The sequence below is a fragment of the Lolium rigidum genome, chromosome 1 (genome assembly GCF_022539505.1).
Source record: "Lolium rigidum isolate FL_2022 chromosome 1, APGP_CSIRO_Lrig_0.1, whole genome shotgun sequence".
Classification (NCBI taxonomy): Eukaryota; Viridiplantae; Streptophyta; class Magnoliopsida; order Poales; family Poaceae; genus Lolium; species Lolium rigidum.
Genome location: NC_061508.1, coordinates 156,777,414 through 156,803,645, shown reverse-complemented (window position 1 = coordinate 156,803,645; position 26,232 = coordinate 156,777,414). Strand labels below are relative to the sequence as shown.

At 43.7% G+C, this 26,232-nt stretch overlaps 1 protein-coding gene across 1 annotated transcript; it reads right to left on the bottom strand.

The window, feature by feature from the left end:
* Positions 1–5,555: 5,555 nt before the first annotated feature.
* LOC124652892 (WAT1-related protein At1g68170-like) lies at positions 5,556–8,556 on the bottom strand. Its single transcript, XM_047191941.1, has 7 exons — positions 8,399–8,556; positions 7,935–7,997; positions 6,771–6,887; positions 6,273–6,528; positions 6,022–6,180; positions 5,780–5,931; positions 5,556–5,682 (listed from the first exon to the last, which is right to left on the bottom strand). The coding sequence occupies exons 1-7, from the start codon at positions 8,542–8,544 to the stop codon at positions 5,556–5,558; spliced, it is 1,020 nt and encodes a 339-aa protein (XP_047047897.1). The 5' UTR covers positions 8,545–8,556.
* Positions 8,557–26,232: the final 17,676 nt, after the last annotated feature.

The following is a 26,232-nucleotide window of genomic DNA, read 5'->3' as shown; positions in this document are numbered from 1 at the left end:
ATTTATAATCTAGCCTTTTATGAAACGTAAAAAAAAAAAATTCCAGGCCTGACTGTAATTCACCCAATTAGAAAACATGACAGTGCAACCCACGGCCCATCTGGGACACTTAAGCAGCCTAGCATATAAGGGATAACAACGGTTGATGATACATTAGAGACCCAAGAATATACACCATACATGAAATAAAACGGCCCAAAGGGCTTGGTTGCAACAACCGAATCCACGAAATTTACAAGCATATAATATGTACATTAAGTGAATTACTACAAGCATACGCAAATCACAGTTAAATTATGACCATCACACCATCAAAATAACAGTTCCATGAATAACCATCCCACCATCAAAATCAACCATCGAACATTGCATCACCAGTCCAACATACCCGTTATCTGGGTTATGAACTTTGTGTTTCCACTATTTATAAAAAAAATTGTATTGCTTTGTATGGTTAACATATCGGTGTATTGGAAAATTGTGGAAGAGCATGTTCAAAACTGCAGCTGGTTTTCCAAGTTCATAGGGAAAACAAACTATTTGCAAATGTTCTTTTGCACAGTCCAAACTATAATATCGTGCAGAGTGACAACATATCCAGAGAATACCAAAGTCTCTTGGGACTCACTCAATACTATAGGAAGTTTGTCAAAGGATATGGAGTGCTAGATAAACCTTGATTTCTGTAGAAACAATATTTTGAATGAAATTCAGAAGAAGTGGCATTGGAGGCTCTAAAACGGGCAATGAGAAGGACTCAAGTGTTGGCAATGCCAGATTTCTCCAATTCTTTTGAACAGAGACAGGTGCATGTGCTACATATATTGGATCAATCCCTATGGAAGATCCACATCCTATTGCTTACTTCAACAAACCTCTAGATGTGAACAACAAAAAATTACCTATCTATGCAAGTAAGGCTATCCCATAGGCCAGGGCAGCAGGGCGCCCAGCCTAGGTCACCGAGAGGAAGGGGCCTAGGCCCTAGCCAGGTAGTAATTCTACATTTGTATATCGAATATAGCATATTTTCGATCTTTAGGCCTACGATAGCAGTATAAATCTAGAAAAAACTTAAAAGAGGCCAAGTCCTAAATAAAGCATTCTCATCATCATTATACTATTATCTCATAAAAATATTAAATATCTACAAAAAAAAGGGATATTCACTTTGGCTCATAGAAGCATTTGCTCCCATTATGTGAATCAACATTTCGAAATGTTAAAAAAATTTAAAATAAAATTTTACATGTACATCTACACATTTTATGTTCGTGCACAAGTTTTCAAAAAAAACTAAAAAAATTTGTGGCTCCCGTAAAAAAGACAAATTTTGATGTTATAACATGACTACGTACAGGACATTTTTTGTCTTTTTTGTACACGCCACATAAATTGTTGTTTCTCCACGAAAAGTTGTGCACTAACATAGAATGTCATGATGTACACGAAAAAAATTATGTCAGGATTTTTTGCCATTTTTAAAATTATTTTTAATTATTTTGTATAATGGGAGCATTTGCTCCTATGAGCCAAAACGCCTCCTCCCAAAAAAAGGCTTTACTCGTTTGCAGGATTAAGTCGGCACCACAAACCTTATATCACACATTGGGGCAAACCAAAATGACCCACAATGGCAAGTTTAGCTATATTGTAGTCTCTCTCTTAGCTATGTCGTAGTCTCTCTCTGATAGAAGCCTAGTTGTAGTGAAAGTTATGGTAACTAAATTTTCATTTTTAATATTATGCATATTTATTTGAAAAATGACATGAAAATTAAGTTACGTGTACCAAATGCATCTTGATGAGCTTAGAAAGTTTTGTGTAAGAGAAATTTGGAGAATTCATAATATTTTGACGATATTTAGTGATTAGTAATTTTCAATATCTAGTGCATGCACTGCCAGGTTATTATCGAACACACTCTAACATGGAAGAAAAAGCCAACCACGAAAAAATCGGTAGATCGACAGTCAAGCAAATTGTCCAATTTATAATCCAAATTTTTTTATAAATTTTCTTACATAATGGTACACTAGAAATCTCACTATTGAGATATTTGTTAGGATATATCCAATAGATATACCGAACAAACTATTAAATATACTTCAACATTAACGCCGATGGAAAAAACTTACAATTTGTTCAATGTAGAGTAGAAATAACATTTTTTTGTAAAATACATTTGTTTAGCACAAGTAACTGTAATAATTTTAAAAAGGATAAATTAATATTAGTAATATTTCATATTTGATTAACTATGCTAATCTTGTAATGAGGAAGCTATTAATATTGTAGTATAATATAATAAGTTATACATAGGTATAAAAGTTTAGAATAATTTATTTTATTAAACTTGCCCTGGTCCAAAATTTACAAGGGGTATAAAACAATTTACCGGGGAGGATTCTGGAAGGGGAGGCTGAGCAGGGTAGATGCGGTTGGGATTTCTGTTGCAATTTCGGGAGTCTTGCTTCCTACTCGTGCTCGTATAATTATCAACTGGAGTTGGCTCGGAGAGCGACGTACATCAAACGCCGGATCCAAGATCGGAACAGAGTCCCCAACGGAATCGTGTCATGTCTTAGTATAACGCATTATGTATGGCTCACTCCACCGAAAATTCCTAAAAATATTTCATTTTTTTGAAATCATATTTCAATTATATTTTTTTCTTAAAAATGCCAGAAAAGTGCAATTGGACTGAGCTACATTTTTTTAAAACTGCAGTTGTACTTTTCTCAGAAGTGAATAAGACATAAGAAGTCCTAGCCAACTAAGACATAGACATGCCCTTAGTATAAAGCTATGCATGATGCAAGATGTTTAGTGTAGTGCTTAAGAATTATTTTCCTAAGCACTAGTTAGTTGTACGTGGAGGTACCCAATTAAACATACGTCTAGTATAAATAAGCCCTAGTGGTTAGGTAAAACCCGATTTATTTCTCTAAATATCTTTCATTGTACATGACCTAAATGCGCTACTTCCTCTTTACATAAAAGAGTGTCTTAGATCTATACCCTACAAAACTAGGGTATAGATACATTTAAATTTAGAAAAATATAAGACATATTTTTACAGACATAGGGAATGCATAAGATCGCCATATTTTTGTGGCACATAGTTTAATAAAATTGCGGATATAATCCAGAACAAACTACAAACAAAATACATACCAAATTAAAAATTAAAACAAGAACCAGTCCCAAAACTAGGGAAGTACCAACTTCTCACTTTGAGGGGGGCAATGACCATGTATAGTGTTGTAAAATTAATGAGGGGGCATATTTAACTAAATCGATAAGAAATTAGGGTTGTAGTGACTAGTTCTCTTCACAAAATTCCAACGATGGGGTGGCTAATCCCCTCTCGTCGCCCTTGTATAGCCGAGTGGAAAAAATATTTAACTTCTCTGTCAAGTTATGCCAACATCATGTTGATCTTCCATACAGAAGGTGCCTCAAGGATGAAATTACCAAGCACAAACTTTTAGAATCCGCCAACACATCAAAAGCAATGGATATTGTTGTATTCCATCTTGTGGTCAACTGGCTCATATGTTCAGTGCATGTGGCTACTTTCTAACTTAGTTGCCCAATCTCTTTATCTTGAGATTTTGGTGTGTCTTAGAAAAGCATTAATAGTCTTATCATGAAATATCTTTATGTCGTCAAGACACGTCCTCGAGTTATCATCCCGGGTATTATCACATCTCTTACCTCATCCAAGAGTAACAAGCTCACGGTCTCTCACTCGAACTAATCGTAATAGAAAGTTTAACACTATGCAAGGAGGCAAAGCAAGAACACCAAAGGTGTTCAAATCCTTCACACTCAAATCGCATCAAAGCAACAAGTGCTAGGATAGAACTAGAGAGGGGAACAATGGAGGAAATCAACTAATGACTCCAAACTCTATATCCCAAAAGGTCCTCTCACTTAGAGGAGGAATTAATTGGTGCATACTGTAGATTTAGATCTCCTCTTCCAAATCCCTCAAGAAGATGCAAGAATCATAGGATGGATGAGAGAGGAAGCAAGTTTTTGAGGTTTAACAATAGAGTATGAGCGAGACAGAGGCAGTTGCAGAGGGTGGGCCTGGTGGGTTGTGGCCCACCCAAAAATTTGAGAATTTTTTCTACCCCTAATTTGAGAAATATTAGCTACATATATTACTTATTTGGCAACTTTTATCACAACTGAGGAGCGCAATTTTTGGGGGGAATAGTGCCCATCCTTTAACTTTTTGTTGCGTCCGCCACTAGAGAGAGATATATGAATGGTTGACCTAGCCTCCTCCAGAAGGAAGAAAGACTATTTATAGTCCAAGAGAGAAAACTAGCCGTTTGAGGGAAATTCTGCAACCCAATCCAGCGGTTAGTTCGGCTGTGCTCCATCTTCATGCTCCCCCACAATCCACTATGGGAGAGGTTTTTCTTGTCATCTCTTCATGTATTCATGACTACCATTTGGATGGCAAGCTCCATCTTCACCCATCTTCTTGAATTCATGCCAATGTCTTCATCCATCTTCTTCAATGCACGCCATTTCTTCTTTCTTCATATTGTTGATGTCTTGAAGATGCACATGAGAGTTCACTCCGTCTTCTTCTTCAACACATACTTGACATTGGCTTAACACTTCTCATGACCAAACTTTGGATCACTCCTTGATCATCTTGGTTTGATCATTACTTTCTCTTCATTTTCCAACCATGAAACCAACATATGGTTCAAGGATGGTCGATCTATGGACAAATCCTATAAACATAACTCAATGCACACATTAGTCCATAGGGATTGCCATCAATTGCAAAAACCACACATGGGGCTCTATGCTCTTTCACACATGTCATAATCCTCATTAGCAAGGCTGAATAGGACATTGTTTCTTGAAGAAGTGTTATGCATTTCCGGTGGTTTTTGGTCACGAAACACAATTCTGGTGGTTTTTTGTTGTAGTGACCTTAATTGTGGTGGTTTTTTGTAATTTTCTCCATGATTATTCACGGGACATTCCTTTGTCTATTTTATACACCATATGAAATGTTCGTTTCCTCCGAAAACTTATGTGCAAACATAGAATGTCTAACTGTACACGCGAAATTTTATCTTGGATTTTTTTAACATTTTTTTATTTTTTATGCATATTCATATGCACCTATGCGAAAAAACCATGTGTCCTAAAGTATAGAGTTTCACAAACAAGTCACGTGTTTTTCAATTAATACAAAATATATTAGTATGGCTCGTGCTTTCATGGAAGCACAAGCCATATATTATTCAAGAAACATTCAATACTAGGGTAATTTCTAACATAAGCTCAACTATAGAATTGGGCCATTCAGAACTTCTCAAGATCGCGTCAAAGCTCGGTCTTTACTAGACCATCGGTCTCAATTTAGTGTTCCTCGTTAGGTCTTATTAGAGTCATCAGTATAGTGCCCCTCATCGGGTATCAAAGCTCTATGCATCACTCTCAAAGCTCTATGAATCACTCCTTGAGTGTAACGAGTGAGAGTGAGTAGAGCATTTCCAACACTACACGGCGGATATCTACTCCAGCTCACCACGTTGTCTCTGGTGGTCTAGATTGTCTTCTTTCAACACCTTCGCTTGTTCTTTTGCTTTTCCCCAAAGTACCAGGTATAGGCCACCCACAATCAGGATTGAACCAAGCACACTGTAGTGTAGTGAAACATAAGAATGAGCTTTAGTAAAATACAAATCGGAATGGCACACAGGTTGATCTATAATGCATATGTGTAAAATGTTTTCACCTCCCAAGGTACAAGGCCTCGTCGAGAAGAAGGGCACTCAGAGCTGCAACGAAAATGAGCATCAACGGGCTGAACACAGCAATAAAAAGTGGACCCTTCTTTCGCAGGCACCATGATAGTAACGGGAACGCAAATCCGGATGCTATCAAGCCCTAAGTGAAACAATATGCTAAATTCTTCAGATTCAGACCAACTTAATGGAAGAACTTTTACCTGAAACATGATGAGAATTTTATTCTTACCGCGTAAGCTGATGAGTACAATCTGATGTTAAGTCCTAATCTCCATTGTTCCATCTCCCTCTGAACACAGACAGCCATTATAGTCGACTGAATTGCCCCGAAGAAACACACAATTGCAGCAATCGAGTAGTGGCACGGATAAACTTCACCCACTTTCGCCTACAAGTGACAAACATAAATATTGCCACATGAACATTGCCCCAGCCAGGTGGCTGCATAACAGGAACACCGTATAGCGTGAGACGACTGACCTGGATGACAAGCCACGTTGCATAGCTGAAACAACTTATGATGCCAAGAAATGAACCAACAATTTGATGGCTGGTTGATGGGGGGTGGGAGTGGTGTGCTTCGCTGATGTGGCCAAGCTTGGGATGAGGCAGCCGGTGGAGTAGTTTGAACTCTGGTCCCTTGTAGAATGTAAGCAACATTGCACCACCCATGCCGACAAGGGTTCCCACAAATTTTGCTTGTCCAGCAGGCTCCCTAAGTTTGAGAGTCTCAAGCCTGTTGTTTAATGTTAAAATTTTAAAACTTATACTTTAATGATTCCCATCAAATATGGTGGTATATTCCGTTAAACTGGGATAGCTCCAAATGTATGGAATATCAGTAAATGTATGCATTGATATTCAGTATTCAGATGGTGATACTAATTACAGAGACATGAAAGCAACCTCGAAAAAAAAAAACAGATACTAATTGCATTGATATTCAGTATTCAGATGGTGATACTAATTATGTGTAACCTTGTCAAGATCACAAGAATGAAGGTTGCTGCAGGAGTGAGGTTTGCGATAGCTGTAACAAAGGTTGCTGAAGTTAACTTTATAGCCAGCACGTACAAATTCTGGTTTACAGTAAATCTGCATATATAAAAGCAGACATGCAATAAGATATATATACATATAAGTCACGGTTTTTCTTCTTAAGAACATATCATTCGGTACCCCAATGTCTAAGACAACAGTATCCTGCCCCACGTCAATATTACTTTTTAATGCCTGTAAAATACTCTTTTTACAGAAAGAATGCCGAGAACCCGGACGCCCCAAACGGCGAGAAATACACTGTGTTGAAGCCAGCTTACACATTGGGGACCAAACACACGGGCACAAGATTAGAGCAAAGCTAGGAGCTACGAGAATATGTGTGTAATTGGTATCTTCACGGATATTATTCTCTTTGTCAAAAGAAAAAAAAAACAAGAGCAGCCTATATAAAGCATGGGTACGTACACAACCAAGAGTAATCCAGGCTGATGAAAGAATGGAAAAGAAGTGGCACTATCTGGGGAAGCCCCCCACATGAGGGCTGCATGCTTAAAGTACTGAACTTGATTTCCACTACCCTCTAGCGTGTGCACAAATGCACCACAAATTGGTAACTACCTAATGCTAGGCGAGTAGTGTTTTGGAACATGGGAGCATATGCTTCCTATATTTTGAAATGTATGTTACACATATTTTGTAATTTCAAAAAAAATGAAATAGAAAATCTGCACTTGCATCTTCACGTGCTACGCGCTCACAAAATCATTTCATAAAATTCAACTTGTCATGTGACGTGTGTAAAATGATAAAATTCAGTGCTAAAAATAATGATTTTCACAAGATAGATTTTCTCTTTTTTACATAGACCATAAAAAGTATTGGTTTTACGTGAAACTTGACAAATTCATATGTATTTTGGGGATGTACATGTAGAAATTTTTGTCAAAAAATTTCGACACTTCGAAATATGATTTTTTTTTTGTAGAGGGAGCATATGCACCCGGGAGCCGAATTAAATTTCTGTAGTGAAGTACATAAGTTAAATAAGTATTAGCCTCTTAAAAGGGTAAAAACTTAGGACTTGTAGTAAACAAGTACTTTTTTTAGATATAAAGTAAAGAAGTACTTAGTACAGCTTACCCGAACAACCCACACAAGAACAAGTGTAGTAGCACCTTCTTGGTTAGTGGTGGTCTTGTCTTCCTACGGTCACATAGTAATGATGATGATTAGATAAGTTTTAGATCGGCTAGCAGTAGGTAATGCATAGCAGAATAGAAACTACTCATGGAAGAAATCGACATAATTTCTCAGCCAACTGATAAAAAGGTGATCGGTTATTACTGACTTTTACGTGTAAGAGTCAGGTAATTTCCAGCACTTTTCACTACGTACTGAACACATACTAACTCTCTTGTGTTTTCGCAGGCGTGTCGTTTGATCAGCATATCTGCACTACATCTCGATATATCTCTTGTGTTTTCGCAGGCGTGTCGTTTGATCAGATGACGCAGTTACATATGAGTTGCAGTTTCGAATTTGAGAAAAAAAGAGGCACAGACGCATATGATGAATGATGCATATGCAGGAATGCAGGGGCAAACCTCTCTACGAAGAAGGCGATGGGGCAGAGGAAGACGGAGGCGAACATGAAGCGATAGGCGACCAAGACGCGTGCATCCATGCCGTCGTTGAGCGCGAGCTTGATGAGGATATTCAGCACCGAGAAGAGCAACTGCACCCCCACCATCCCCGCCGCCGGCCTCGCCGTCTCCGCCACCATCCCACACCCTCCTCCTCCCTCCATCGCTCTCAAGCAAATGCACCTGCTGGGTCTGGGCAGCGCAGGCGCGCTATAGGGTCTAGTATATGTAGGATGCGATCGCGAATGCGTGCTACAGGGAACATGAGGAGGTCGGGAATGTGTCGCAAGCTAGGTGGTAGGATCGGTTGCTGCCTCGGATTTGCCTGATCTGGTATCCTTTGGATGGATATGCGCACGTGCTGGTGCAAAGAGTGCACACAGCCTCGTCTATATCGGCACCGAAAGAGGGAGTGTGTAGTGTACGTAGGATGGAGAAGATGCGACCAATTAATGGTTTCTTTCGTTTCCATCCACAAAGTCAATCAGTCTATCTATCTATCTTTTAGACTATTAAAGCGGCAGAAAATAAAACGTTTACATAGACTAAAGTATATCTATCTAAACTACGGTATTGATCGCTCGCTGCCTTTGGTTTGAGAGAAACAGTAGAGTGTTGGATAAGTTAGCGTCCATGCCATTGGAGCTGTGCCGCAAGATTTGGACATAGTTTGAGCTTTGGGAAAAAATCTAAGGTGTGTGCGGACGTCCAGGAGTAGTAGATTAGAAGAATGGTATGTGGTGTGTGGAGACTGATCGTCTGTGATCGTGGCGAGTCAGGGTCTGAATTTTGTAAAATTCTACTTCTCTGCCTTAATATAAAAGACATACAACTTATGTGTTCCTGAAAAAAAGATTTTAACGGCTGATATTTTTTTATATAAAAGGCATGTAATGCCCAACTTTAAATTAATAAAGCCAGAGGTTTAGTTCACAATCTATCTATCCATTGATTAAGATTTGAAAATCAATGTACCTAAAGTATTCACACTACCTATATATATCTACTCTCTTTGTTCCAAATTAAATGTTGAGGCTTTGGTCAGATTTGGTCTAGATATAGATGTATCTAGACGTGTTTCAGGAACACATAAGTTGTATGTCTGTTGGGAACCCCAAGAGGAAGGTGTGATGCGTACAGCAGCAAGTTTTTCCCTCAGTATGAAACCAAGGTTATCGAACCAGTAGGAGATGAAGGCCACGTGAAGGTTGTTGGCGGAGGAGTGCAGTGCGGTGCAACACCAGGGATTTCGGCGCCAACGTGGAACCTGTACAACACAATCAAAATACTTTGCCCCAACTTAACAGTGAGGTTGTCAATCTCACCGGCTTGCTGTAAACAAAGGATTAAACGTATGGTGTGGAAAATGATGTTTGTTTGCGAAGAACAACAAAGAACAGAGTTTGCAGTAGATTGTATTTCAGATGTAAAAGAATGGATCGGGGTCCACAGTTCACTAGTGGTGTCTCTCCAATAAGAAATAGCATGTTGGGTGAACAAATTACAGTTGGACAATTGACAAATAAAGAGGGCATAACAATGCACATACATATCACGAAGACTAATATGAGATTTAATCAGGGAATTATGACAAAGTACATAGACCGCTATCCAGCATGCATCTATGTCTAAAAAGTCCACTTTCAGGTTAGCATCCGCACCCCTTCCAGTATTAAGTTGCAAACAACAGACAATTGCATTAAGTATGGTGCGTAATGTAATCAACACAAATATCCTTAGACAAAGCATTGATGTTTTATCCCTAGTGGCAACAGCACATCCACAACCTTAGGGGTTGCTGTCACTCCCCCAGATTCAATGGAGACATGAACCCACTATCGAGCATAAATACCCCCTCTTGGAGTCACAAGTATCAACTTGGCCAGAGCCTCTACTAGCAACGGAGAGCATGCAAGAACATAAACAACACATATATGATAGATCAATAATCAACTTGACATTGTATTCCATATTCATCGGATCCCAACAAACACAACATGTAGCATTACAGATAGACGATCTTGATCATGATAGGCAGCTCACAAGATCTAACATGATAGCACAAGAGGAGAAGACAACCATCTAGCTACTGCTATGAACCCATAGTCCAAGGATGAACTACTCACACATCAGTCCGGAGGCGATCATGGTGATGTAGAGTCCTCCGGGAGATGATTCCCCTCTCTGGCAGGGTGCCGGAGGCGATCTCCAGAATCCCCCGAGATGGGATTGGCGGCGGCAGCGTCTCTGGAACTTTTATCGTATCGAGGCTCTCGGTAATAGGGTTTTCGCGACGGAGAGTTTAAGTAGGCGGAAGGGCAGAGTCGGGGGACTCACGAGGGGCCCACACACTAGGGCGGCGCGGGCCCCTCCTTGGCCGCGCCGCCTTAGTGTGTCGCCACCTCGGCCCCACTTCGTATCCTCTTCGGTCTTCTGAAAGCTCCGTGGAAAAATAAGACCATGGGCGTTTGTTTCGTCCAATTCCGAGAATATTTCCTGTGTAGAATTTCTGAAACCAAAAACAGCACAAAACAGGAACTGGCGCTTCGGCATCTCGTTAATAGGCTAGTGCCGGAAAATGCATATAAATGATGTAAAGTGTGTATAAAACATGTGAGTATTGTCATAAAAGTAGCATGGAACATAAGAAATTATAGATACGTTTGAGACGTATCAAGCATCCCCAAGCTTAGTTCCTACTTGCCCTCAAGTAGGTAAACGATAACAAGGATAATTTCTGAAGTGACATGCTATCATAATCTTGATCAATACTATTGTAAAGCATATGAGATGAATAAAGTGATTCGAAGCAATGGTAAAGACAATGACTTAAACAACTGAATCATATAGCAAACACTTTTCATGAATAGTACTTTCAAGACAAGCATCAATAAGTCTTGCATAAGAGTTAACTCATAAAGCAATAAATTCTTAGTAGAAAGTTTTGAAGCAACACAAAGGAAGATATAAGTTTCAGTGGTTGCTTTCAACTTCAACATGTTTATCTCATGGATGTGTATCTCATGGATAATTGTCAACACAAAGTAATATGATGAATGTAAATAAGCAAGTATGTAGGAATCAATGCACATATTTGACCCAAGTGTTTGCTTCTAAGATAGAAGAAATAGGTAAACTGACTCAACATAAAGTAAAAGAATGGCCCTTCGCAGAGGGAAGCATGGATTACTATTTTTGTGCTAGAGCTTTTCATTTTGAAAACATAGAAACAATTTTGTCAACGGTAGTAATAATTCATATGTGTTATGCATAAGATGTCCTATAAGTTGCAAGCCTCATGCATAGAATACCAATAGTGCCCGCACCTTGTCCTAATTAGCTTGGATTTACATGGATTATCATTGCACAACATATGTTTCAACCAAGTGTCACAAAGGAGTACCTCTATGTCGCTTGTACAAAGGTCCAAGGAGATAGATCGCATTTGATTTCTCGTTTTTGATAAATCTCAACTTAGGACATCCATACCGGGACAACATAGAAAACAGATAATGGACTCCTCTTTAATGCATAAGCATTCAACAACAGATAATATACTCATAAGAGATTGAGGATTGATGTCCAAACTGAAACTTTCACCATGATTCATGGATTTAGTTAGCGGCCCAATGTTCTTCTCTAACAATATGCATACTCAAACCATTTGATCATGATAAATCACCCTTACTTCAGACAAGACGAACATGCATAGCAACTCACATGATATTCAACAAAGGTGTAATAGTTGATGGCGTCCCAGAAACATGGTTACCGCTCAACAAGCAACTTATAAGAAATAAGATACATAAGTAACATATTCAATACCACAATAGTTTTTAAGGCTGTTTTCCCATGAGCTATATATTGCAAAGACAAGGAATGAAATTTTAAAGGTAGCACTCAAGTAATTTACTTTGGAATGGCAGAGAAATACCACATAGTAGGTAGGTATGGTGGACACAAATGGCATAGTTTTTGGCTCAAGGATTTGGATGCACGAGAAGAATTCCCTCTCAGTACAAGGCTTTGGCTAGCAAGGTTGTTTGAAGCAAAAACAAGTATGAACCGGTACAGCAAAACTTACATAAGAACATATTGCAAGCATTATAATACTCTACATTGTCTCCTTGTTGTTCAAACACTTCACCAGAAAATATCTAGACTTTAGAGAGACCAATCATGCAAACTAAATTTCAACAAGCTCTATGGTAGTTCTTCATTAATAGGTACAAATTACATGATGCAAGAGCTTAAACATGATCTATTTGAGCACAACAATTGCCAAGTATCAAATTATTGAAGACAATATACCAATTACCACATGAAGCATTTTCTGTTTCCAACCATATAGCAATGAACGAAGTAGTTTCAACCTTCGCCATGAACATTAAAAGTATAGCTAAGAACACCAGTGTTCATATGAAACAGCGGAGCGTGTCTCTCTCCCAAACAAAGAATGCTAGGATCCAATTTTATTAAAACAAAAAAAAAAACATACAGACGCTCCAAGTAAAACACATAAGATGTGACGGAATAAAAATATAGTTTCACTAGAGGTGACCTGATAAGTTGTCGATGAAGAAGGGATGCCTTGGGCATCCCCAAGCTTAGATGCTTGAGTCTTCTTGAAATATGCACGAATGAACCACGGGGGCATCCCCAAGCTTAAACTTTTCACTCTTCTTGATCATATTGTATCATCCTCCTCTCTTGACCCTTGAAAACTTCCTCCACACCAAACTCAAAACAAACTCATTAGAGGGTTAGTGCATAATCAAAAATTCATATATTCAGAGGTGACATAATCATTCTTAACACTTCTGGACATTGCACAAAGCTACTGAAAGTTAATGGAACAAAGAAATCCATTCAACATACCAAAATAAGCAATGCGAAATAAAAGGCAGAATCTGTCAAAACAGAACAGTCCGTAAAGACGGATTTTTCAGGGGCACTTAACTTGCTCAGATGAAAAAGCTCAAATTGAATGAAAGTTGCGTACATATCTGAGGATCACACACGTAAATTGGCAGATTTGTCTGAGTTACCTACAGAGAATTCTACTCAAATTCGTGACAGGAAGAAATCTGTTTCTGCGCAGTAATCCAAATCTAGTATTAACCTTACTATCAAAGACTTTACTTGGCACAACAATGCAATAAAATAAAGATAAGGAGAGGTTTCTACAGTAGTATCAACTTCCAAGACTCAAATATAAAATAAAAGTGCAGAAGTAAAATAATGGGTTGTCTCCCATAAGCGCTTTTCTTTAACGCCGTTCAGCTAGGCGCAGAAAGTGTGAATCAAGTATTATCAAGAGATGAAGCATCAACATTAGAGTTGGGAGTTTTCTCAACAATGCATTCTATCTTATCTATGTAAGTAACTCCTCGTTCATTGCTCTTAGGCTTACTATCCTCATCAAACAAATTTTCAGGAACAAGCCAAGCATAGTTATTTTCTAGAGCTTCATGCATCCCTAGGAGCTTACTAGGTATCGGTACTTTAATCTCCCCCTCACAATTGATTTTATTAGTGTACTTTAGCCTATCTTTTGCCGTCTTTTCAATGGTACTTGCAAAATTGGTAAAACATCCAAGCATCTCATGTTTAATAAGGACTTTCCTAGCTTCTTTAGCTACACACTACTAGGGAAAAGCCTATAGGTGGAGGCAAGTGGTGCCGGCGCACCACCTTGTGCATGCGCCGGTGGAAATCATTGCCGGCGCACCACATTTCAGCCGCGCCGGCGATGAAGAGGGTACTGCCGGCGCACCTCGGGGAAAGGCTCGCCGGCGCTATTTCTCGGCATGGCCCGGCCGGTTCGGGCCGGGCCCAAGAATCATTGCCGGCGCACCGGCCCGGTGGTGCGCCGGTGGAAAATTTTCTATTGCCGGCGCACCCCTGGGCCGGTGCGCCGGCAATGATTCTTGGGCCTGGCCCGGTTGTGATATAGCCGAAAGGGGTATATGTTGCCGGCGCACCATGGTCCAGGTGCGCCGGCAATAACCTGGCAGTTATTTCAGCCACCAACCAGCCCACTCACTCACACACTCACTACACTCCACTTCTCCACACAAACCCGAGCCTTCTTCCAACCCAGCTCATTTTTGCCCATTTCTATCCCCAATTTCACCAATTTGACCAAACAAAATCAAAATTTTTGAGCAAATCTTCCCTTCCTACATGCATCTCCCACATCCCCCTATGTAGATCTAGATCTACTATCCCGCATTGACCGCTCAATCTAGATCTAGATCTAGAAAGTCGGCTTCCATACGCCATTGTCGCGGCGCGTCGTCTCGATCTTATCGACGAATATATCAAACAAATAGGTGATTAATGAACAAATTAAGGAATGAAATCGATGTATGTTGGACATTTGAAGAAAAGCTCTCGTGTGTGGCATATATATATGTTGTGCTTGTGCTTGTGTGTGTGTTGGCGTTGAAAATGAGTTGCCAACGTTGCGCCGAAATGTTGATTCTTCAAGTTTCCGTTTCGGCACATTTACTGGCGCTCCTATGTCCTACCGTGTAGGAAGGTCATGCCGAAATTTTCCGTGAAAACTACCGACGGATGCATGGTTCTAATGAATTATGTAATCTTACCATGCGGGCGATAATGGTTATCGAGATGAGTGAAAGCATCGTGATGAGATATCTGAAACACGCGATCATCGACATGTATGAAAATAACCGCACGGAGGTATTGTGTCCGTGCCGGAGATGCAAACGAGGAAATGGTTTGACCCGTATTCGGGCAAGTTGCGGGGGCACCTGCTCACTAATGGTTTCATGCATGGACACACTCAATGGATGAGTGATGATGGCGCGGAGGTCAATGGGGCGACGGCGGCAGTTGGTAAAAATGGCCGGCAAGAAGGAGGGCATCATGATACTGATGACGATGAAGAGTTTGTCGCACATGACGATAACCTTGACGACGACAATAACCTTGAGGACGACAATAACCTTGACGACGACGAAGAGGTGCCGCTAGCTTCAGTCGTGCGGGACCCTCATCTTCAAGATCTGCTTCTCGAAAAGACGAAAGGCGCCAAGCGGAAATCAAAGCTTGAGCAACTCGAGATAGACTCGAATACTCCGTTGTACGACTCAGGTCGCGGGTTGGGGGAGTCTCGCTTGAGAGTAGCTCTCGATGTGCTGCGAGATGAAGGCGAAACACGGATGGACGGACACAAGCGTCGATGACATCCTGGAATACGTGAAAGATCTCCTTCCTGCCGGGAACACGTGTCCTGGTAGTCTAGCCGAGGCCAAGAGAATCACGTGCCCTCTCGACTTACCCCACGAAAAGTATCACGCCTGCATCAACGACTGTATCATGTATCGCAAGGAGCACATGGACAAGACCAAATGTCCTGTGTGTGAAGCTGAACGGTACAAGAAAGGGAAGAAGAAAGCTCCTCGGAAAGTTGTGTGGTACTTCCCGCTCGCCCCCGGCTTCAACGGTTCTACGCGGACCGCAAGGAAGCAAAGCTCATGCGGCGGCACGCAGAAAGAAAGGAGGCGGTGTTGAATGATAAAGAGCGGATTGAGCACCCGGTCTTGACGCACCCTTCGGATGCAAGCCGGTGGAAAGCATTAGACAATGAATTCGGAAGTTTTGGGGCAGATCCCGAAACATCGGGTTGGGTGCGAGCATGGACGGATTCAATCCGTTCGGAAACCGAGCAGCACACATAGCACATGGCCCGTGTTTGTATGGATCTACAACCTCCCGCCACGGCTGTGCATGAAGAGGAAGTACATACGGATGAGTATGCTAATTCAAGGGCCGACACAGCCAGGAAACGATATCAACATGTATCTCGAACTATTAAAGGAGGAGCTTGAAACGTTGTGGGCGGAGGAAGGGGTAGATACATGGGACGCCGTCGCGGAAGAATATTTCCCTTTGAGAGCCGCGTTGATCACGACGGTGCGGGACTACCTCGGATACGGTTACATTTCGTGCCAGGTGTGCCATGGACACAAGGCATGTGTCGGGTGCATGGAAGAGACGATGTTTTTGCAGCTTGGTAAGGATGGCTCTTCGAAAACGGTTTACATGGGGCATCGAAGGTGGCTACGAAAACCGACCCGTGGAGAAAGCGTGGAGATCCGTTCGATGGTACAAATGAACCCGAGGACCTCCACGTAAGAAGAGCGGCGAAGAGATCGATACATTACCGAAAGGTTGGAAGGAGTGCCCTGCGCCGGGAAAGATTCGTCAAAAGCCTGGAGAGAAGAAGAAGAAAAAGGAAACGACGCCGCTCATTGGTGTATGGAAAAGGAGGTCCGTGTTTTGGGACTTGCCGTCTTTGGAAAATTCTCGATACACCTCATTGCCTTGATGTCATGCATATTACAAAGAACGTGTGCGAGAGCTTGCTTGGCACTCTTCTCAACATGCCGGACCGGACCAAAGATGGGCCGAAAGCAAGACATGACCTGAAAGTTTTGGGCATCGGGGAAGAGCTTCGGATCCCTCCGGCCCAAGAGGGACGGTCGGAGGAGGAGGCGGACGGCGGTCGAAGCGCAAAAGGATTAAGCAGCCGGACTATTACTGTCCCCCTCCTGCTTCACTTTTAGTCCGGCCGAGGTCGATCAATTTTTCAATTGCCTTGTAGGAGTCGAGTGCCCTTCGGTTACTCCGGGGTAATAAGCGGATACATGGACCCCAAGAAACGAAACTTCAGCGGCATGAAGTCTCATGAGCGTCACGTGATGATGACGCAGATTCTTCCGGTTGCAATCCGAGGTATAATGGATGACCATGTCCGTGCAACGCTGACTCGGGCTCGTAACTTCTTCGACGTCATAACTCGGAAGTCGATAAGCGTGAAGAAACTCGCAAGGCTCCGAGGAAGAGATCGTGGTGATCCTATGTGAGATGGAGATGTACTTCCGCCTCGCATTCTTTGACGTGATGGTCCATCTGTTGGTCCATATAATGGATGATATCGTCGAGTCTAGGGCCGGCATTCTTACACAACATGATGCCGTTTGAAAGAATGAATGGGGTCATTAAAGGATACGTTCGTAACGAGGTCACATCCGGATGGAAGCATCGTACGGGGCTGGCTCACCGAAGAGTGCATCTCTTTACGCACGAATTATCTAGACATCGAGGACCCTGTTGGTTTGCCTCAAAACAAGTACCTCCGTAGGTTCGAGGGAGTAGGCCACAAAAATGGAAGGAAGGAAGCGCACGTGCACATGTCCGGTCGGAGTTCCGACTTTGACAGGGCCAACTTAGTAGCGCTACAACACATTGACTTGATCGATCCTTGGTTGAAAGAGCACAAAACCATGATAGAGAACGGTGGCAAGCCGATGATGACGGAAGCAGAAATATACGAGAGAGCACAACTCCTCTTTTGCGCGCTGGTTCAAAGACCACATTGATGCTAATCCCCCACCAATGGATTCTGACAAGGATAAACTAGTATTGGCCTTGTCACATGGCCCCGCGCCCAACATCATGACTTACCAAGCGTACGATATCAACGGGTACACATTCTACACGGAAGAAAAAGACAAGAACAGTGTTTACCAGAACTCAGGGGTAACGATGGATTCCTGGACGGGTGACGTAAAGACTAGATACTACGGAAGAATCGAGGAAATCTGGGAGCTTAGCTACGCTGGGGAGAAAGTGCCGATGTTCCGTATCAGATGGGCTAAGAGCGTCGAGAAAAGAAGACCGGTATTTCACCACCATGTTTCTACCCGAAGCCAACAAATCAAAGTCCACGAACGCCACCGCTGCAGAATGAGCCATGGGTGCGGCGAGAACACGTGCACCAATGCTTCTTCATAACCGACCCATCCGGGCCTAGCCGTGTTATCGTGAGGAGAGGCAAGAGGACCATCGTCGGAATGGATGGAGTCGCCAACGAGGAAGACTTCGAAGGACAAGTCGGAGACCCAATGATGGAAGAATCCGAGGACGAAGACACAACATACACCACAAGAAGAAGCGAGGACCACGCTACCGAGGTCAGGTCGACCCTTCAAAAGAAGAAGTCACGACACGGGGCTAAATTATTCAACGACGAGCAAGAAAAGCAAGAAGAAAGCGAAACACTCTTCTCAATCAATGATGTAAAAATTTATTTGCAATCTATAACTCATATTTTGTGTAATTCATAACTACTCATATGGTCATGGACAATATTTTATGTATGACTAATTAATATTGTGTTGGTCAATATTGTATGCATGCATGTATATAACTCATATTTTTTGCAATGCATAACTCATATTGCTTGGTTATTATCTTGAAAAGAGAAGGAAATAAAATAGTATAGGATTTGTGGGAAAAGAAAAGAAACATAAAAGAAAGTGAAAAGAAATAAAGAAAAGAATAAAAATAAAAGAATAAAAAGAAAGTGAAAAGAAATAAAGAAAAGAATAAAAAGAAATGGCCAGCCGAGGTTGGGGGACAAGTCCCAGGTATAGGCTGGGCTCACCTTATTGCCGGCGCACCACCTGTTTGGTTCGCCGGGGGTACAGTTGTCCCCGGCGAACCAAACATGTGGTGCGCCGGCAATAAGGTGAGCCCAGCTATACCTGGGACTTAACCGCTGCGCGATCCTCTCTTCTCCCTCCCCATTCCCAGTCGATCGAACCGCGCCGCCACCGTCGATCTCGAGCGTCGCCGCCACCATCGATCTCGAGCGCCACCAAGATTCCTCGCTGCACGCCGGAGCCTCCACCAGCCCCCACCACCTGCCCCGTACGCCGCCGCGTGGAAGGCCCGGATCCACCGCTCGCCCGCCGCTACGAGAGAGGAGGAGCAGGAGCGGGGGAGCCCCGGATCGACCTGCCGCTACCCCGCCGCTACGGAGAGGAGGAGCGAGGAGCGAGGACCCCGGACCTGCCGCTAGCCCGCCGCTGTCGACCCCCTACTGCTAGTCAGGTAATTTCTCCTTCTCCTCCTCCGCCCCCAATCCCACTAGGAGCATCTTATTTTTGTTCTTGCAGTAGTTGAATTCTTGCGCCGATTCTTGTATTACTCATAGCAAATTGAATTTGATGCTCTGGTTCATAGCAAATTTGATGCCCTGGTTGGCCACTAGTTCATAGAAAATGCCCTGGCTGCCATGTCACTGCTAGGGTTTCACCCACACTAGGGTTGCAAATAAAGATGTTGAATTACACACTAGGCAGTATGTTGGTTCTTCATTAAATGAAAATGAAAATTGGTTACACACTAGGCAGTATGTTGAATTACACACTAGGCAGTATGTTTTGCTAGATAAATTGGTTTAGTTAAATCTTAAACATGTTCTCAAGAATTTGGTTTTGCTAAATGAAAATGAAAATGAAAATGAAAATGAAAATGGTTTTGCTAAATGGTTAAATGAAAATAAAATGCTCATGCTTATGCTACTGCAATCAAGTTGAAAATGAACTTTATATATGTTGGTTTTGCTAAATGGTTAAATGAAAATAAAATGCTCATGCTTTTGCTAAATGGTGTTGCATGCTCATGCTAATAATATGAATGAAATTCATAGGTTAATTTGTTCTCTGGTTTGAAAAAGGAAAATGAATGCTAGCGGTATGTTAGTTCTTGATTAAATGCATTCTCTGGTTTGCTAGGTAAAGAAGCAGCAGGTTTAGCTCACCAAACCATTTATAAAATGCCCAGAAAATGCTAGCATCTTGACTGGTGTTCTGCTGGTTTAAAAATGCTAGCATTTTGGTACTTTATGCTACTTTATGCTACTTTATGATGGTTCTCTAGTTGGCGGTAGCTCACTGGTTCAATTGTTTAGTTCAAAATGCTCATGCATGCTCACTTGGTTGTAAATTAATTTGGTTCAAAATGCTCATGCATCATTACCTACTGCAAAAAAAAGAAAATGAAATAGAGGTTTGGCTCAAAATTGATTTTGTTTAGTTAATTTTACTAGTGCAAGTCAATATGATCCCTTGGATTTACTGCTTGGTTACCTTTGGTTAACATTGCAAGAAATAGGGTTCAAATTGGAAATAGGGTTCTCTGGTTTGAATTTTTGAATGCTAAAAATTGGTTTCAAATTCTAGCGAGTAGGTTTCAATTTTTCACGGACCCCAAGTAATTCCCTGAAGCTTATGTATATATAATGTATTTGGTTTCTCTGTTGGGGGTATATGATTGTGGTGCCCCTGTTTGGATGATTTTATTCATCCACACATATTTCTTCTTGCTGTGATAAATTGATGACCCATTTACTTGATGTACATGCTTCTCCGGAAATGAATTGGGGTTTTTTATTATAGTGGAAATGCTACGGTGGTATTTAAATGCTGATGCTATGCATCTTTGCTCTTGTGCATATTGCTTGTTATGGTTATGGTTATGGTGATGGTTGAGCTAAATGAACATGCTGATTATGGTGATGGTTGAGCTCCGGTGAAAATGAAGTTGTTATATATATGTTTGCATTTACGTTACGGGGATTGAGTTGCTATTGAGTGCCGGAATGTCGATTCATTTCCGTTCCGGCAATTCTAGCACTCGGCATGACCAATTTTTAGCAAAGGTCATGCCGAATTTTTCCGTGAATTCTAACTCTTTTTCATCTTCTATTAGTGCAAGCCACCATGTCGTCTCAAGAAGAGTTAGAGGAGCACTACAATAGGCACTTCTTTAGGACGGAGGAGGATGCCGAGGCCGGCGGTGTTGGCGGCGACGAGGACCATGAGATGGAGGATGCCGGCTGGGGGTAGTGCCGACGAGCCGAGCGGCAGCGAGACAAGCGCCGCCGCCGGGGGTAGTACCTACGAGCCTAGCGGCGATGAGGCAACCGGCGCCGCCGGGGGTGGCGGCGAGACAAGCGGCGACGATCCTAGCGCCGCCGCCGGGAGTAGTGGCACCGGGACAAGTGGAGCCAAGAGGCCGCGGAAGGCAAGGCGCCAAAACACGGTCGGCACGGCGGAGACACGATCACGAGGTGGACCCCGCCGGTGGTTTGCCGGTGTTGCCTAAGGATGTTGCCAAGGGGTACGACAACCAGCCGGCATGTATCCTCCGAGAGGTCGTCAATCTCAACGAGACGGACCTCCGAGCTGAGAGCAAAGCGCCTTTGCGAGCCCAGCTCATTGCGAGGTTGCACGCACGATACAAGTTCCTAGGCGACTACGCCTCCGGTCATCAAACCAACAACATTGTGAACTCACAAGCCCTCCTGAAGTTCACCAAACACCTCGGCGGCTATAAGTACATGGTGCGGAGGCTGATTGCTGAGGGCAAAGGTTTCGAAGAGGTCCACTCCGCCTTTCCGCATGTCACCCGGGCGGACTTTGATGCTTTTGTGGCCAATGAAGAGCTACAAGCAACCAAGAATCGCAAGTTGTGGGGGAAGGAAATGCGGGAGCTTAACATCGGCAACCACAACCTTGGGAGCCGTGGGTACGAGGAAAGGAGCCCTATTGGGCGAAGGAGGACGAGGCGTATGTAAATGCCGGCATTGAGAACCCCTGGCTCAAGTACAAGGACCCGCTTGAAAGAAGATTCATCGGGTCCCGGTACCATAAGAAGAAACTAACCGGGAACTTGTCACGGACCCGAAGGTCGTAACCGACATAATTTGGTTCACGAACGACCGAGAAGGTCTGGCGTTGGAGAAAAAGCTGGTAAGCAATTTACCGGTTTTATTAGATCAAGTATCGTTCATATAATAGTAGCAACATTTCTAAATGGTTCGCGTTTCTTCCGCGAGGAAGAAGAAAGACAAAGACTTTCTCAAGCCTCCCAAGGTGACGAAGGCTCCTCGTCCCGGGCGTCGACGGGCAGGGTAGCACTGGGACAAGCCTCTCGTACGGGCGCTAAACATCGTTAATGAGCATTCACCGACGAGAAGGCCGCATAGAGGCCGTGTGGCTGGCGCCGGTACAGGCTACAAGCATGGTCACTATGGCTTGTCGTCTGCGGCCGATAAAAATGCGCGTAATGAGAGGAAGCGGCGGGAGGCGGAGGAAATGAGGAGTCAATCCTAGCCCAAGTCCAAGCTGGTTTGGTACGCATAGCTGGTACCGCAACTCAAAGCTACACTCGTACCTGAAGTCAAAGCTGAAGTCGCCGGCTGGAGTCCAAGCAGATTTCAACGCTATGCAAGCGTGGTATGAGGGTGGCAAACAAGGCCCCCCGAAAATGCAAGTGGTTAGCTTCAACGGCAGCAACTCGATGGTGCCGCCGTCCGCCGGCAATGACAATGTTATAATGGAGACTCCTCCGGCCGCCGGCAATGTCGCTGGTGCTAGGGATTCACCGTCCATGCCGGGTAGCAGCCCCTCCGTCACTTGCACGCCCGCCGCCGCATGTGCTGGCCCGTCGACATTAGCCGAGCTCAACGCCCTCACGGTAATTAACTAATGTGTACATCAAGTTAATATATTAGTTTCGTCATCCTTGCCCTCTCTCTAACGCCATACACATGTTCTCGCGGGCGCTCTCGACGCCATGCACCTTTTTGATGAGAGTAAACGACGAACTCAAAGACGTCGCGAGGGGTCCATCATTCGGCCCCTGGATAAGAAGTGGCACACACGAGATATGGCGGATGACGTTTACCGGGTTGAAGTGGATCGGGCGTTACCGGGCTATGAGGATTTGTTTCCTCCTAATCAACCGCATGGTGCCGATGACGATAGCCCGTTGAATCTGGCCTCACCGAAGGGTTGGCTACTGCTATGGCCGAAGACCCTAATTCGGATCAACACCTACTCGGGGTCGACGGCAAGCAAAGACAAGCACCTTGCGGCGCCACATGTCAGCGTCCCTCCACGACAGCCAGACGGCGCCCGTGGTCATCGCCCCACCAGAACGGCCGGCTGCGCCGGAGGTCAGCGCCCCACCACAACAGCCGAGCTGCGCCGGAGGCCGAGGAATATGAACGTGACAACTTCCAATGGGATATTCCTACGTCTTCACAAGTTGTCCATGAGGATGCGCCGGGCTTGAAATATGTGTGCTCCAAGAAGCTGTTCGATTCTCAAGAAACGGGCGATGAGGAGGAAAATCCTGAGGAGGTCGCCACCGCCGGCGTAAAAAATATGTTGAGCCCAAACACACTCCGTGCTACGGCCACTACGGCGATGGATGGTCCAGCACTACAACCCAAGAAGAGGAAGAGGGCAAATAAGAAGGACGCCAAAGACAAGGCGGCGGCCAAATCCAAGGACAAGGTCCCACTCCTTGACAAGTTGCCAAACAATTGGCGACCTCCGCATCACTTGGGTCAACCGATGCTGCCGGAGCATGTCGTGAAGAAACTCACCCCGGATATGAGGAGCTTGCATGAGACTCGTCTTGCATGTGGAGAACATTCTTCTCAAATCAAAAGATCCTGGTTACCCTCTCTTCGTGGCGAAGGTGCCAAGCTGGCATGAACTTCGTCGAGAAGTACCCCGCGGACTTGTGCTTCATCCGGTTCAACGACATCTTCAGCATCTATCGCATGCAAGCGCTCCACTTTAGTGTGGTTCGCCTAGTTGCTCTTAGCATGTCTTCCCAGATTGTTAAGGAGGGGACGCCGACCATCGCGATCATGGACCCCTTCTATATGCGGGAGAGCATCATCCGCAACCACGGGGATCGCGCGATTGCCACCCGGCGGGTCGAGGATTTCATGCTTGGCGAACATTAAGAAGGGCGCCATTCTCATCCCTTACTTCCCGAGTAAGTAATCACTCGCTAGTCCCCCATCACCATTCTATCCTATATCTCCATTTGTATTTCCAAAGGTTAATCCGTGTGTTTTCCGTAGAGACAAGTTACGCACCCTCATCGTCGTGCACCCGCAACACTCGCATGCAGTCTATCTCGACTCGGGTAGGGACCGCAAGAAAGACTACTCCCACATCGGGGCCCTTCTCAATGATGCTCTCACCGGCTTCGCCAACAAGGCAGAGCCCCCTCAAAGTAGAGAGGAAATCCCGAGGAGGCTTCGTCTTAACCCACACAACCAACTTCCCCGCCTCAAGCGGTCGACGCCCGACAATGGGATGGACGCGTGGTACGCCATCCTTCGGATGCGGGAGTACATAAAGTACGCAGATGACATGTTGCTGCCGAGATAATCTCAGAAACAGGTTTGCAAACATGGCGGATGTCCACGATAGAGAGATTAGAAAGAGCTGGGGTCGCATCCGGCAGTTCATTTGCACGATAATCCTGCGAGGATGTCAACAATAGGTCCGGCGAGTTCTTCTACGGCTACGGTCTACCACCTAATGACGAGATAGAACTCCGCTTGGAGATGTCGCGTGATGAGAGGCCGTTCAACTCGCTTGAGGGCTGCCGTCCATTCCCCCTAGGCGTACAACCTGATCCTACGACGGGAACACTTGCTAAAGCTTGAACGATATGTCCTTGAACTTCCGTACTTGTAATAATTGTTATATATTCCCATAGAATCGAGTAGTTGCTTTTATTTAGTTGTATGAATGTGCATGTGAACATGTGTCTGTAGTTTCATTTACTTTGCTATATATTTCAAGATTATGGCGTACATAGCTTAATAATTATTTGCATTTACTCGACCACTACTTGCCTCGTATTTGGAGTTCGCCGATGATTAGAATGTTCGGTCAATCGTACACTCGGGGGTGGAGCCAGTGAGCCTTGGTGCGACGGCCACAAGTATCAATCTATTGTGCATCCTACCTAGCCTCACTGACTCCATCCCTGGATGTTAATATTTGTTTCGACCGACAAAGTATGAGGCACGCTATTTAATTCGTACTACTTGTCTTCTATTTGAGTTCGCACTTCTTAATTGCATTGGCCGATGATTAAAATGTTCGGTCACTTGTACACTCCGGGGTGGGGCCAGTGAGGCTTGGTGTGATGGCCACAAATATCAATCTATTGTGCATCCTACCTAGCCTCATTGACCCCATCCCTGTATGTTATTATTTATTTCGACCAACAAAGTATGAGGCACATGCTATTTAGTTCATACTACTTGTCTCTTATTTGAGTTGGCACTTGTTCATTGCATTGGTACTAACGTTTTACTTGTCTTGTGAATGGAGATGCCGACGACATATGTCGTGTACAAGGGGAGGGTTCCTGGAGTCTACGACGGCCGGGAGGACTGTCGGAGACAGGTGCACCGTTTCGGCGGCAACAGCTACAAGGGATACCCCACTAGGGTGGAGGCGGAAGGAAGATACGCCCGTTATCTAGCGGGAGAGATGAGGGACATGAGGAGGAACCGGATGAAGACCATGGCCTTCGTGATGATGGTCATGACCATGTTGGTCATGTTCTATGTGATTCTAGTTTAGGTTAGGACCTACATTGTGAGGTGTATGACGATACTTGTGACGACTATGTACCAAGACTTCTAACTTTGTGAAACTTCGCCGTTCGGTGTTGCATATGCACATGTGTGTTGTATGAATCAACACATTCCGAAACGAGACTTGCGTATTTGTGTACTGATACCGAAATGAAACTTGGCTCTCTATGTGCTTCTCATATTGCATGTAATACTTTGTATAAATATGAACTGCGTTTAAATATATACTTGCTGTCAAATATGTATTGTAATATGCTTGTCAAAATTGTATTGTAATATGCTGGAAAAAAGTGGAAAAAGAATTTTCGAATTAATTGCCGGCGCACCTAAATGACACATTGCCGGCGCACGTGGCATTCGCCGATCGTTGGAAGCACTATCTGCGGCGCACCCGACGGTGCGCCGGTGGAATAGATCTTTGCCGGCGAAGCGGGGTGGTGCGCCGGCAGTAGCAGAGATATCGCCGGCGCACTACCTGGTGCGCCGGCAG